The sequence below is a fragment of the Aquarana catesbeiana genome, linkage group LG06 (genome assembly GCF_042186555.1).
Source record: "Aquarana catesbeiana isolate 2022-GZ linkage group LG06, ASM4218655v1, whole genome shotgun sequence".
Lineage (NCBI taxonomy): Eukaryota > Metazoa > Chordata > Amphibia > Anura > Ranidae > Aquarana > Aquarana catesbeiana.
This window is the reverse complement of record NC_133329.1, coordinates 3,533,245-3,546,569: the sequence shown is the minus strand read 5'-3', so window position 1 is coordinate 3,546,569 and position 13,325 is coordinate 3,533,245. Positions and strand designations below refer to the sequence as shown.

General features: G+C 48.0%; 1 protein-coding gene across 1 annotated transcript; it reads left to right on the top strand.

The window, feature by feature from the left end:
* Positions 1–12,023: 12,023 nt before the first annotated feature.
* Positions 12,024–12,935, top strand: LOC141147379 (taste receptor type 2 member 40-like). Its single transcript, XM_073634610.1, has one exon. The coding sequence runs from the start codon at positions 12,024–12,026 to the stop codon at positions 12,933–12,935; it is 912 nt and encodes a 303-aa protein (XP_073490711.1).
* The last annotated feature ends 390 nt before the right edge of the window (positions 12,936–13,325 follow it).

Genomic DNA, 13,325 nt, shown 5'->3' with positions numbered 1-13,325 from the left:
CATGGCATCTTTTGGCCTGCGTACTTGCGTAGCCCCTTGAATGGCTACGGAGCACCGCTGGTTCCGAGGACAAAGCACAGGAAGAGGCCATGGAGGAAGAAGAAGAGGAGGGGGTGGAGGAGAGAGGTGTGTCACAATCATTAGTCTTTTGGAGGCGTGGTGGCGGAACAACCTCCAACACTACTGCACCTTGTCCTGCATCCTTCCCAGCTGCCAGCAGAGTCACCCAATGCGCCGTGAAACTTAGGTAACGTCCCTGTCCATGCCTGCTGGACCATGAGTCAGCGGTAATATGCACCTTACCGCTGACCGCCCTGTCCAGCGAGGCATGGACATTGCCTTCCACATGCCGGTAGAGAGCCGGAATCGCCTTCCGTGAGAAAAAGTGGCGTTTGGGTACCTGCCACTGAGGAACCGCACATTCCACAAACTCACGGAAGGGGGCAGAGTCTACCAACTGAAAAGGCAGCAGTTGAAGTGCTAGCAATTTTGCCAAGCTAGCATTCAACCGCTGGGCATGTGGATGGCTGGGAGCAAACTTCTTTCGGCGGTGCAGCAGCTGGGGCAGGGAAATTTGCCTGGTACAATCTGACGTCGGTGTACCAAAAGCAGATTGCCCACAAGTACTTGGCTGTGACATACCTAATTCTACACCTTCATTTCTCAGTGCAGGTCTCAGAGAGGACTGAAGGTATAGTGGGGTTGGAGATCTCAGCTGATGAGGAGCAAGCAGAGGTCCTCTTTGTTCTTTGGTGTGGGTCTTTTAGATACGCTTGCCAATGAACTGCATGGCAGGTCAACATATGTCTGGTCAAGCATGTGGTACCCAAGCGGGAGATATTTTGGCCACGCGAGATACGCTTGAGATATATGTTGCAAATAGCAGCGGTGCGATCTGATGCACTCGTCTCAAAAAAGGCCCACACCAAAGAACTTTTTGAATAACGCACAGAGACTGCAGCGCCCTGCACATGTGGAGCTTTGGGGTGTGATGCAGTCAAGGTGCTGCCCTTAGGCTGGCCCCTGGAGGGCATCCTGCCTCGTTGGTGATGTGCCGCCTCCTCCTCCTCCTCCTCCTCCTCTCTCCTATCAGGCACCCACGTTGAGTCAGTGACCTCATCATCCCCTCCCTCCTCATCACTGGAGCAAACCTGGCAGTATGCTGCAGCAGGGGGAGCATGACTGCCAGATTGCTGTCCTTCTTGGGCACCCCCTCTGTCCGTGTTATGTTACTGCCTTCATCGAGCTCAGTATCATCATCAGAGCCTTCCAAACGCTGGGCATCCTCCTGGAGCATGTACCCAACACTGTGGTCAAACAGTTCGAGGGACTCCTCAGGAGGACATGGTGGGGCTAGGGAAGGAGTCACTGATGACATTGAGCCGAGGTAAGAGGCCGCTGCTTTGCCAGACAAAGTACCCTGGGCATGGGTGAGAGAGGATGAGGAGGATGAGGACGGCTTGGTCATCCACTCGACCAAGTCTTCCGCATGTTGCGGCTCAACACGGCCAGCTGCCGAAAAAAAGGCCAAGCGTGTCCCACGGCCACGTGCTGATGAGGATGCACCGTCTCCACGACCAGCACTAGACACAGAGCCTGCTTGCCCTCTCTTATTGGCTTGTGACTGTCTGCCTCTCCTTCTTGGCCTTCCAGACATACTAATGGCCTGTAGCTGCACTAAGCTGGGATATATATATATATATATATATATATATATATATATATATATATATATATATATATTGTGGCAGAGCAAGGCTCTGTCCCTATGGAAATGGGGTTAAAGTAGACACAGAGTCTGCATATTGGCTGAGTGCAGAGCTACAGAGTGTAAATTTGAAATGGAGAAAACTGCTCTGGCAGTTTTCTCCAGGTTTTGCTAGTTCCTTATGGGGCTCTGTAATTTGGAGATCCTTCAGAGTCTTGGGTGGGACGGGATCTCCAACCCTGTGTCCGGGTCTTGTGGACAGCCAGCAGGGTGTGTGCCCAGGTGCACACAGCCCATATAACGAGGGACTGGTGAGAGCAGAAAGGGTGGAGGAAGGTGAAGTTGGAGCAGTGGCTGCTAGTAAGTGTCTCTGTGTGAGAACAGATGCTGTGTGCGTTGAAGGGCTTCAAAGCTATGTGCGTCCAAGGAGCCAGATGCTGTGTGCGTTGAAGGGCTTCAAAGCTATGTGCGTCCAAGGAGCCAGATGCTGTGTGCGTTGAAGGGCTTCAAAGCTGTGTGCGTCCAGGGAGCCAGAAGCTGTGTGCATTGAAGGGCTGTAAAGCTGTGTGCGTCAAAGGAGCCAGAAGCTGTGTGCATTGAAGCTCTTGAAACTGTGTGTGACCAAGGAGCCTAAGACTGTGTGCATCCAAGCAGCTTGTTTGAGGGGCCTGTTCCCTATAGCAGCAATACTGCTGAAGAGTAGCCAGGTGGGCTAGCATTTTCATTTGGATTTTCTATTGTATTTACTTGCTGAAGCTTGGACCCCTGCGTGGGATTCCTGGATGGACTTTTGTTGTTTTTTCCTTTAATAAACGTGGGCTACCAGGCCCTTAACTATAAATGCCTCTCTGATGTGGACTCACTGCACTAAAACGCATCTATCCACTTGAGCTGAACAATCCCCAATGTCACAAGTGGTGGAGAATGCGGGCATGTAGACGGTTGAATCTAGGTCCTTGCTCCATGGTGAGTCGCATCAGGAACTACTGCTAGCTGTGTGTGGCAGCCAGGCGAACAGCATTGCACAGAAGTTTGATGGACTGTGTTGCATGCAGGTTGTGTACCTGTGAAAGGAGAATCACATATTTATTCTCTCTGTGTTGCATGCAGGTTGTGTACCTGTGAAAGGAGAATCACATATTTTTTTTTCTCTTTGCTATGAAGTGTGTTGCAAGTTGCTGTGTGTAAGACAGCAAGCATGGGGCGTTCAAAACAGAAAAAGGAAGCAATCCTTGCTGAAGCAAGGGAAAGGGTTCTATGGCTAGAGGGTATTTCACCACATGCCCCAGCCACGCCAGAGAATTTTTCCAAGTGTGAAATTTCTGTGACCTGGGGTAAATTAATCATGTCATCCCCAGTTGAAAAGGAAGTGAAAGAAGTTTCCCCTGGCAACAGGAAGCCAGGTGGACAACAGCGTGTGAAAAAGAGGAATATGGTCATCTGTGGAAGCAATGTCCAGGCCAACAGGGATGTCGGGGATCCAAGGAGTCTGTCTGCTGATGGTCATGACCAGTGGTATCCCTTGGCAACAGAGAGCCAGTCATCAAGGAGATTCCAAGAAAGTAAAGTTCAGCTACCAGTACCGTGCTTGGAATGTGGTCAAGTGGGGCATGGAATTTTTACTTGCCCAAGGTTCTGGAACAACGCTGAAGAGTCTGGAAAGGCTGCAGTGTCGTCCTGTGGCCACCCAGAGGAAGTAGCTGGTATGGATGCAGCTGAGAGACCGCGCACTCAAGTGAAGGGTATGATGCCAGCCACTGAAAATGGTAAGACTGTTTCAGTTTGTGGGACTGAACCTAGTGACATGGGAGTGTGTCCAGCGGGAAGATCCGCAGTGCAAATGGACATAGACTTGCTGCAGTGTGCTACCCGGAGCAGTGGGGAGGCACATGGTGAAGCCCAGCTGACAGCAAGTTTAAAGACTCAAATGGACATGGGGACTATGCATGTGCCTACTATAATCCAGCAGAGTGCTGGAGAGGTTAAAGTAGGGGTGACCAAAACTGTTCTTGTGCCATGTTCCCTAGTGACAGGTGCTGCAGAGTTGCCCAGGGAAACTTCAGAGGAGCTTGCAGTGATGGAGCAGAGAGTTTCCCAGGTCAGCTATGGAGCTGCCCAAGGAGGAAAGAGTTCCCCTTTAAAGATAGAGGGTGATGTGAGGAGAGGCTCACAGGCTGTGGTTGGTAATAGACAATCCACAAAAGTAGCAGTTATGTCTATACGTAATGAAAATTCAGATGGTTATGCTGACAAATGTGTTACTGTTGGCAAATGTGATGGTATTGGTGATAATGACATTGAAAAATGTGTTCCCTTTAATGTCATGTCTGAAAATGTTGCAAATGTGTTCACTGACAATGATCGGAGTAGGATACCTCCCGTGACAACCATAAGCGCAGGCTTGTCCATGGAAGTCTCATGGGGTCTCCATGTGTTGGAGCCAGAGGTTTTCCAGGATGGCTGTGGTGCTACTCTGGTGAAACAAAGGAAGACTGAGTCACACAGTGAGAGTGTGCGGGCGCAGCCCCACAACCCTAAGTGTAACCCAGTTGTCAAGGGGTTAATTCAGCCTGCAAAAGCTGAAAGTGCAGAGCTGTGTGTGTCAGTAGCGCCCCCAGAGCAGGTAGGGCAAAAGCATGTATTACAGCCTACCTTGTCAGATGATGTGTCAACCCAAGGGGATATGTATAGAAATGACACAGGTGATGTTTTGGCTAGTGAATCCCAGGTTCCTGTGGGGCCTTCTAGAGTAAGTGATGGAACCACAATAGACTGGGATAATTGGTATGAGAATGCAATCGCAATATTAAATAATGTGGTGGACATAACACCTGCTATGCCCAATGGAGGGATTGCAGATCGGCTGGTGCTCAAGGACACGTTTGTCCCTGTGAAGGTTATTGCCCTCCAGTCTGAAGGAACTGTTCAGGGTGCTGGCATAGCAGATGTGTTGTCCACAGCCCAACAGCTCGGATGTCAAGGTGACAATGTGACTTGTAATGACCTGCAGTGGCTCACTGACACTGGTGCAGAAGGGTTAAGTGTGAGACATGTGTCTGACAGCGCTCCAGGGGAGCAACAGGCTGTGATGAGGGGTACCTCCAAGGAGGTGGAGGTCTCTTCAAATGTCTCAAACTCAAAAGCTGCAGTGGATGAGCCCCTCCATGTCTTGGACAGGGAAAAAGACCTTAGAAAGGTCTGGTATTTAGACATGGGATGTTTAGAGATGACAGAGACCTTATTTGAAATGCTGGAGTTGGTAAAAACGCACTCATTGTACACTTGGGTGTCTCCACCGCAGTCGGACCAGGTGGTGCTGCGTAGTACCAATGGGTGGAGCCAGGTGGTACAGACTGTGCTGGGAAGTCTTGATCTACAATGGTATTGGTGGGGCCAATGCTTATTAACAGTGTGGCAGATAGTCTTGAGGTTCTCTGAGAGGGTGCTCCCAGTTACTGAGTGGTATGGAAGGCGCCCAGGAGAACTGTTGGAGACATCAAAGGTCTCTCCGGCTGGTGTAGTGACTATAAACATCTCTGCTGGTGTGGTCCGAGGTGCGGCTGAGCTGTGGTCAATAGAGGGCGTGGATACTGTCTCACCCGCTGAACCTCATGAGAAGGTAGGGCCCAAAATAGACGCAGCACTAGCAGAGATGCTTTCTATCACTCAGAAAGTGGTACAACTTAAAGTACCCGGAGACACTGTAAAGGAAAGTGCTAATGTTGGTTGCTGCAAAAATGTAATGTGTACATCAGAAAGAAGTAGTTTGTGCTTGGATCAGTGTCATTTGTTAGATCAGTTACCCATGGAGTGTTGGACAACAGGTGAGGTGAAGCTGTGCTATGGACCCTTGGGGTGTAATCGCTTGCCTGTGTTTTGTCCCTCCTCAGGTCTGGTCCTAACAAGTACTGAGATAGATGGCACTGATTGTGTTCGACAGGATGTCATTGAAATGTATGATCTGCTAATGTTTGGTGCTGTTAAAATTGATGTGGTTGCCGTGGGTAACCAGAGAGAGTTTTTTGAACCTGAAAGACCTGAGGTGAAAGATAAAACTGACGTCTGTAAGCTGAAAGGTAGGATCAGGGAAGGCAGAGTTCTCCCAAGAGAGGAGAGTATGCTCAGGAACCCCAAGAGAAGAGAGGGAAGGCAGAGTATACGGAATTATAGGACCCTGTCAAGATCCAAGGTGGGACGTACCTGGAAGCACACCCGAAAAAAGGGTTGGGCCTACGTGGCTAATGGCCAGCACAGAGGTGTCCCAACTGCTATGGTGGGTGCAGGTGTTTCTCCCTCCGGATCGAAACAAGAGGGGGGGGTATGTGGCAGAGCAAGGCTCTGTCCCTATGGAAATGGGGTTAAAGTAGACACAGAGTCTGCATATTGGCTGAGTGCAGAGCTACAGAGTGTAAATTTGAAATGGAGAAAACTGCTCTGGCAGTTTTCTCCAGGTTTTGCTAGTTCCTTATGGGGCTCTGTAATTTGGAGATCCTTCAGAGTCTTGGGTGGGACGGGATCTCCAACCCTGTGTCCGGGTCTTGTGGACAGCCAGCAGGGTGTGTGCCCAGGTGCACACAGCCCATATAACGAGGGACTGGTGAGAGCAGAAAGGGTGGAGGAAGGTGAAGTTGGAGCAGTGGCTGCTAGTAAGTGTCTCTGTGTGAGAACAGATGCTGTGTGCGTTGAAGGGCTTCAAAGCTATGTGCGTCCAAGGAGCCAGAAGCTGTGTGCATTGAAGGGCTGTAAAGCTGTGTGCGTCAAAGGAGCCAGAAGCTGTGTGCATTGAAGCTCTTGAAACTGTGTGTGACCAAGGAGCCTAAGACTGTGTGCATCCAAGCAGCTTGTTTGAGGGGCCTGTTCCCTATAGCAGCAATACTGCTGAAGAGTAGCCAGGTGGGCTAGCATTTTCATTTGGATTTTCTATTGTATTTACTTGCTGAAGCTTGGACCCCTGCGTGGGATTCCTGGATGGACTTTTGTTGTTTTTTCCTTTAATAAACGTGGGCTACCAGGCCCTTAACTATAAATGCCTCTCTGATGTGGACTCACTGCACTAAAACGCATCTATCCACTTGAGCTGAACAATCCCCAATGTCACAATATATATAATGTATTGATACTGCAGCTAGCAAAATCAACTGCCTGCCTGTAGTATGAGAACACCACCAACCTTCTACAGGTAGCTTTAGATGAACACTGTGCAGAGCTCGCAAAAAAATAACTTGTAGTTTTAGCTGAACACTGTGAGCAGGACGCACCCCACTAACTTGTAGGTTTAGCTGAACACTGTGAGCAGGACGCACCCCACTAACTTGTAGGTTTAGCTGAACACTGTGAGCAGGACGCACCCCACTAACTGTAAATAGTCTAGCTGCCTGACTGTGGTACTAATAGGATCAAAAGAACACCAGCAATTTCTTCAGGTAGCTGTAAATACTGTAACAAGACAAGCCTGCCTGTCAGTAGGAAGATAACAGGAACGGATCTAGCTAAACTGAATACAGTGTGTATATGTATATATATATATATATATATATATATATATATATATATATATATATATATATATATACACACACACACAACACCTGGGATGCATATATATACACAATACACTGTAAGTGCAGCTAACTCACTGACTGCCCCAACAAGTGTCTGGGGAATACCCAGGAAAAACTGACTGTCCTGCCTAATCTATCTAACTCAAATGAAATGACACTGTCTCTCTCTCTCTCGATCTCTCAGCACACCGGAACACACACTACACAGGGCCGCTGTGCAGGCAGCCTTATATAGTGTGGGGCGTGTTCTAAACCCCCTGAGCCATAATTGGCCAAAGCCACCCTGACTTTGGCCAATTACAGCTCTCTCTACTGAAGGCGCTGTGATTGACCAAGCATGCGGGTCATAGTGCATGCTTGGCCAATCATCAGCCAGCAATGCACTGCGATGCCGCAGTGAATTATGGGCCGTGACGCGCCACGCGAATTTGGCGCGAACGGCCCATATCGTTCGCAATTCGGCGAACGGGCGAACAGACAATGTTCAAGTCGAACATGGGTTTGACTCGAACACGAAGCTCATCCCTAATGGTTAACCAATTCATCAATTCACCTCATTTTGGTGGTGTTTGATCACCTCTGCGGTTTTTATTTGCACTATAAACAAAAAAAGACAATTATGAAAAAAAAAAAAATTTTTTTTTACTCTCTGCTATAAAACATCCAATAAAAGAATGTAAAAAACAAATTTCTTCATCAATTTAGGCCAATATGTATTCTGCTACATGATTTTGGTAAACAAAAAAATGCCAATAAGCGAATATTGATTGGCTTGCGCAAAAGTTATCGCATCTACAAACTATGGAATGTTTTTATGGACTTTTTTTTTTACTAGTAATGGCGGCGATCAGCGATTTTTAGCAGGACAAATCGGACACTAATGCCGTGTACACACGGGCGGACTTTACGACCGGACTGGTCCGACGGGACGAATCCGTCGGACAATCCGACCCTGTGTGGGCTCCATCGGACCTGCAGCGGACTTTTTTCGGTCGAAAATCAGACGGACTTTAGATTTGGAACGGGTTTCAAATCTTTCCGACGGACTCGAGTCCGGTCGAAAAATCAGTTCGTCTGTATGCTGGTCCGACAGACGAAAACCGACGCTAGGGCAGCTTTTGGCTACTGGCTATCAACTTCCTTATTCTAGTCTGGTCATACGTCATCACGTACGAATCTGTCAGACTTTGGTGTGATCGTGTGTAGGCAAGTCCGTTCATTAGAAAGTCTGTCGGAAGTCCGTCAAAAGTCAGTTGGAAGTCCGTCGGAAAGACTGTCGGACCTTTGATGCCGAAAAGTCCGCCCATGTGTACAGGGCATTACTGCCATTTTTTGGGGACCAGTGACACTAAAACAGTGATCAGTGCTTAAAATATGCACTGTCACTATACTAACGACACTGGCAGGGAAGGGGTTAACGTCAGAGGGCGATCAAGGGGTTAAGTGTGTCCCTAGGGGGTGCTTTCTAACTGTGTGGGGAGGAGGAGCTTTGACTGGGGGGAAGGCAGAGATCTGTGTTCCTTCTTAGTAGAAACACAAGATCTCCATCTTCTCCTCTCACAGAACGGCGATCTGCCTTGTTTACATAGGCAGACCACAATTCTGTCTGCCTCGGGAACAATTGCTGGGTGTCGGCGGACATTGGGGTCCGCCATACCCGCTGATTGGCTCACACTGTGTCCAGTCATATCGGGAGCGGGTTGCCAGTGGCACGCGTGTGCGCACCGGGCTCAGAAAAAGAAATCACGTACAGGTACGTGATTTAGCGCTTCAAGCCTGCCCTGCCGCAGTATATGACGATCAAAGGGGGGCGATTAAAGGGTTAAGTGTGTCCCTAGGCCTAGGGGGTGCTTTCTAACTGTGTGGGGGGAGGTGCTTTGACTGGGGGAAGGCAGAGATCCGTGTTCCTGCTTAGCAGAAACACAAGATCTCCATCTTCTCCTCTCACAGAACGGTGATCTGCCTTGTTTACATAGGCAGACCGCAGTTCTGTCTGCCTCGGGAACATGCGCGTGGTTCCGGCAGACATCGGGGTCCTCCAGACCCACTGACTGGCTCCCGCTGTGTCCAATCACATCGGGAGCGGGTCACCAGTAGGGCGCACGTGCGCCCTGGGCCCGAAGAAAGGAAACACGTACAGGTACGTGATTTCGCGCCTAAGGTCTGCCCTGCCACAGTATGTGTATGTGGGCTGTCCTTAAGCGGTTAAGGGTGCTTCACAGCTGACAGCCTCCTAGCAACCAGGGAAGCTGCAGTTGTGTTGTGGAAATTGTTATGAATGTATGTTGTCAGATGTCCCCCAGTGTCAGTTTTGCTGTAATACGCTCATGTGAGGGGATTCACACATACAGACGTTGGTGGAAGACCATTGGCTGCGAAAACCTTCCTGTGGATACGGCAGATCTGTTTGCTCTTTTAGGGATGTTAGTTTATGCCTCACCAAGAGACTGGCCACCTCATGGAGACTGCATTAATGACTCCGAGCGGACATGTCTGCGTACATGGGAACTATAGCAAAACTATATGAAAATTATGGCACACTGAGCCATGGTTTTGTACGGTTCACATCACTGGTAGCAGTGGGAGTGTGCACGCGGTCGTGTTCAAAGCCATGGTTTTGCACACCACCATCTGCACACGTCACTACTGTATTCCTATTTGAATGTATACATGTCTTTGATTGGTTCTGTATTTAACCCTGTTGGAAGGGTTTCTGAATTCACATCCTGTGTTACATCCTTATATGGTCATTTCCTCTGTGTTGTCCATTTCCTGTGATGTCATGATGTATTGAGGGAGTGATTGGATGTTGTAGCCATCACTTCCTGTTTGTCATAGCTTTTGTGATGTTGTAAAAATAAAAGGGCTGGCTGGCTGAGAAAAGGCAGCCATGCTGGGATGAGAACGTAAGAGTGTGGTGATGTTTACTGGGGAATGGGGAACCAGAGGGGAGACATTCGATCGAAAGGTACGTTATATCATTAAGACGGAAATGGGTGCTTATTAGCACATGAGATATGGCTGTGTGCATAGCTTACAGCCAAATTTCCATAACAGTGGGTGGAGTCTGATGGGAAATCTGAGACACTAGTCCCCCATCAGATCCGCCCTCTCTTTGTAATTGACAGCAGGCAGTGGACGGATTCTATAGCCAATAGCAGGTTTTCTATTGGCTAAGGATCTGCCCACTGTCTGTTGTCAATCACAAAGGGAGCGATCCCGATAGGGAAGTAGCTTTTCAGCTTCCCCATCAGGCTCCACCCTGATACGAATCTCCGCCATGGCTGCACTGTCTGAGTGACAGCTTCACTCAGGGGAAGCTCAGCTGTACCGAGGATGGCCTTATAGACATTCCGCACGCAATGTGCGCCCCCCCGTGTCTTAGACACCCTTTATGAATTCCTCTGTGCAAGTACAGAAATATACCTGCAAGCTATACATTTCCCTGTCCTGCTCTCCCCTGCTAGACTACAGAATGGCTCCCCCTCTCCTTATCTCCAGGGGCAGCCCATCCATTGTGGGCGCACGGGCGCGGCCTCCCCTATCCACCACCGCCGTCCTCCCTATCCAATCCCCCAGGCCCCTTTCAGGATGCCGGATGCATAGATTCCAACAGCGAATAAATATTTGCTGTTGAAACACTGACCCTCAATCCTGGCAATCAGAAGTGGGTGTGAGACCCGTTTTCTGCATGGTCGAAAAGAGAAGACTTCCGATTGGCTGCCAAGGAGGGGAGAGGAAATGGAAGCCACCGCAGCCGTGATGACCCACGGAGAGCAGGAGAACAGGAGGCCTCCGCCGCCAAGCAGGGGAAGTCGCCGGTGATGGGGTAAGTGCTACCAACGGACTGACCGACCGGTGGGGTGGCATACTGTTTTCTGCCCCCCCAAAAAATGTTTTCCACCGGCCGCCACTGATTACACTTATACAATATGGCCAAAATGATGAACAGTAGAGAACTTTTTTACTGAGGAACAAACAGACAGTTCTCAAAGACATCTTCCACACACTTTCCTGTACGCAGTTCTCTAGTGCCCCTGAATAGTGCCTCATGAGGTGGTCATACATTAGGCAGATGGCAAAGTCCATAAAGAGTCCTTCTCAAGGCAAGAGTCCATGTTAGGCAGTAAATGTACAAGTGGTAGCTTAAGTTTATGTGCGTCCATTAGTTCCGGACCCCAATGGGAACCCCGACTGGGATCCCCCCCAGGCGGGAGTTCAGTCTGACAGCATCACAGCTACATTTTGGCAGTCTTTTTGCTAATCATCTCCTCTGGGCAATAATAAGCCCCTATTTATATGGTATGATCTACAGGGGCAAAACCTTCCTGAAAAGAGCAGGAAAACATGGCCAGCAGCATTAACCCTTAATTCTCAGGAAGCACCAGCTCTGCAGGTCAACCTAAGGACACAGTGCAACAAGTCTACATTGTAAAAAATTTGTTTTAACACATAGTTGACCTGATTAACCTCAGAGCATGAACACAGCAGAAGAAACTTTTTCACACTTCAAAATCACCTGCTTACAAACCACTGACACTGCTTTATGAAAAAGTCTACATGAAAAAAATACCCTCACTGGTCTTGTATTCCAGTTATCTCGTTATACAAACACAGGCAACCATGAAATCAAATACGATGGGGATTTGCATGTCTCGTCTCTTCATCTCTCTGTACTAGATCTGTGTAATCATTTATTTCATCCACTGACACTGATCTGGAGAGTCTACCAGAAGAACCTCTCGGACAAAAGAATGTGGCCGGTAGCAGATATAATTAGACTTGTCCCCATTTTCTTCAACTTGGTGTCAGGACTGACTCTGAATTCCTACATAGTCGTTATGTATTTCTGGGAATGGAGGAAGAAAAAAGGCTTCAATGTGCCTGACAGAATCGTCCTCTTGTCGTCTCTCACCGGGATCGTCTTCCAAATCACTTTCTCCATTGAAGTTCTGAAATTTGACTTTGGGTCTCACTCATCACAGAGCAAATCACTTCAAATTTATATTGTTGTTTTTAACATTTTTCTGATGAATGAGAACCTCTGGAACACGGCTTGGCTTTCCATCTATTACTGCCTGAAACTGGTCAAGTTTTCCCACCGCATTTTCCTTCAGTTACAGAGAAGATTGTCCTCTTCTATCACACAGATACTTGGGGTCTCCTTGGTGGGATTATTCTTCATAACTCTTCCACTTCCTTGGACCTTGCAAGTAGATCACAAAATAATCAAAGATCCATCTGGAATGAACTATACACTTTCATATATTGATATGGATGTTCAATACAGTCCCCTCTATATAGTGCTTGGTTCTCTTCTCCCCTTCCTTCTGATCTTCATCTGCATTGGGCTCAGTGTGAGGTCTCTCCTGAGTCATGTCCACCAGATCCATCACAATTCATCTCAGTTCAGTTCATCTCCACAACTAGAGGGTCACCTCCGAGCAGTCAGGACCATGATCCTCCAGGTCTGCCTCTGCTTGGCTCTGTATCTGACTTTCTGTAACAATCTCCTGTTTCCCATCAACACAGAAACCGTTGTTAATGTCGTGTTTTTTACAATCATTACATCTTACCCTTCTTTTCAAGCTGCCATCTCAATCCAGGGGAACCCTAAGTTAAGAAACAGACCCCCAACTCGTGATACGGCCATTCCCATCACATAGTGTATCTGCCTATCTGTAGATAGTTCCTAGGTGTATCTTATATCTCTTTTATTATTTTTCTTTTATACTGCATTCCATCCCTCCTTTCCCTTTTCCCTTTGCACAGAGCTCCGTCTTCCAGGTATTAGCTGTTGGTGGATATCAGATTATTTTCACCTGAAATAAAAATGAGGCAAAGAGAATTTTCAGATCAGTTCTATTGGTTTGTGAAAAGGCCAAAATTATCATCTCCACGAAAAATGTGTCAAAGTAGTGAGCTGGACTACTATAACTAGACACCATGGAATCAGGCTGACTTAAAGACCCCATTGACGTATAATAAATACATAAAGGAAAGCTCCAGCCAAACAACTAAATAACACTTTAAATAAATGTATAGAAAATAATTGT

What these genes read in the sequence shown, in the direction of transcription:
- LOC141147379 (XM_073634610.1), top strand. Translation starts at nt 12,024, where the DNA reads ATGTGGCCGGTAGCAGATATAATTAGACTTGTCCCCATTTTCTTCAAC.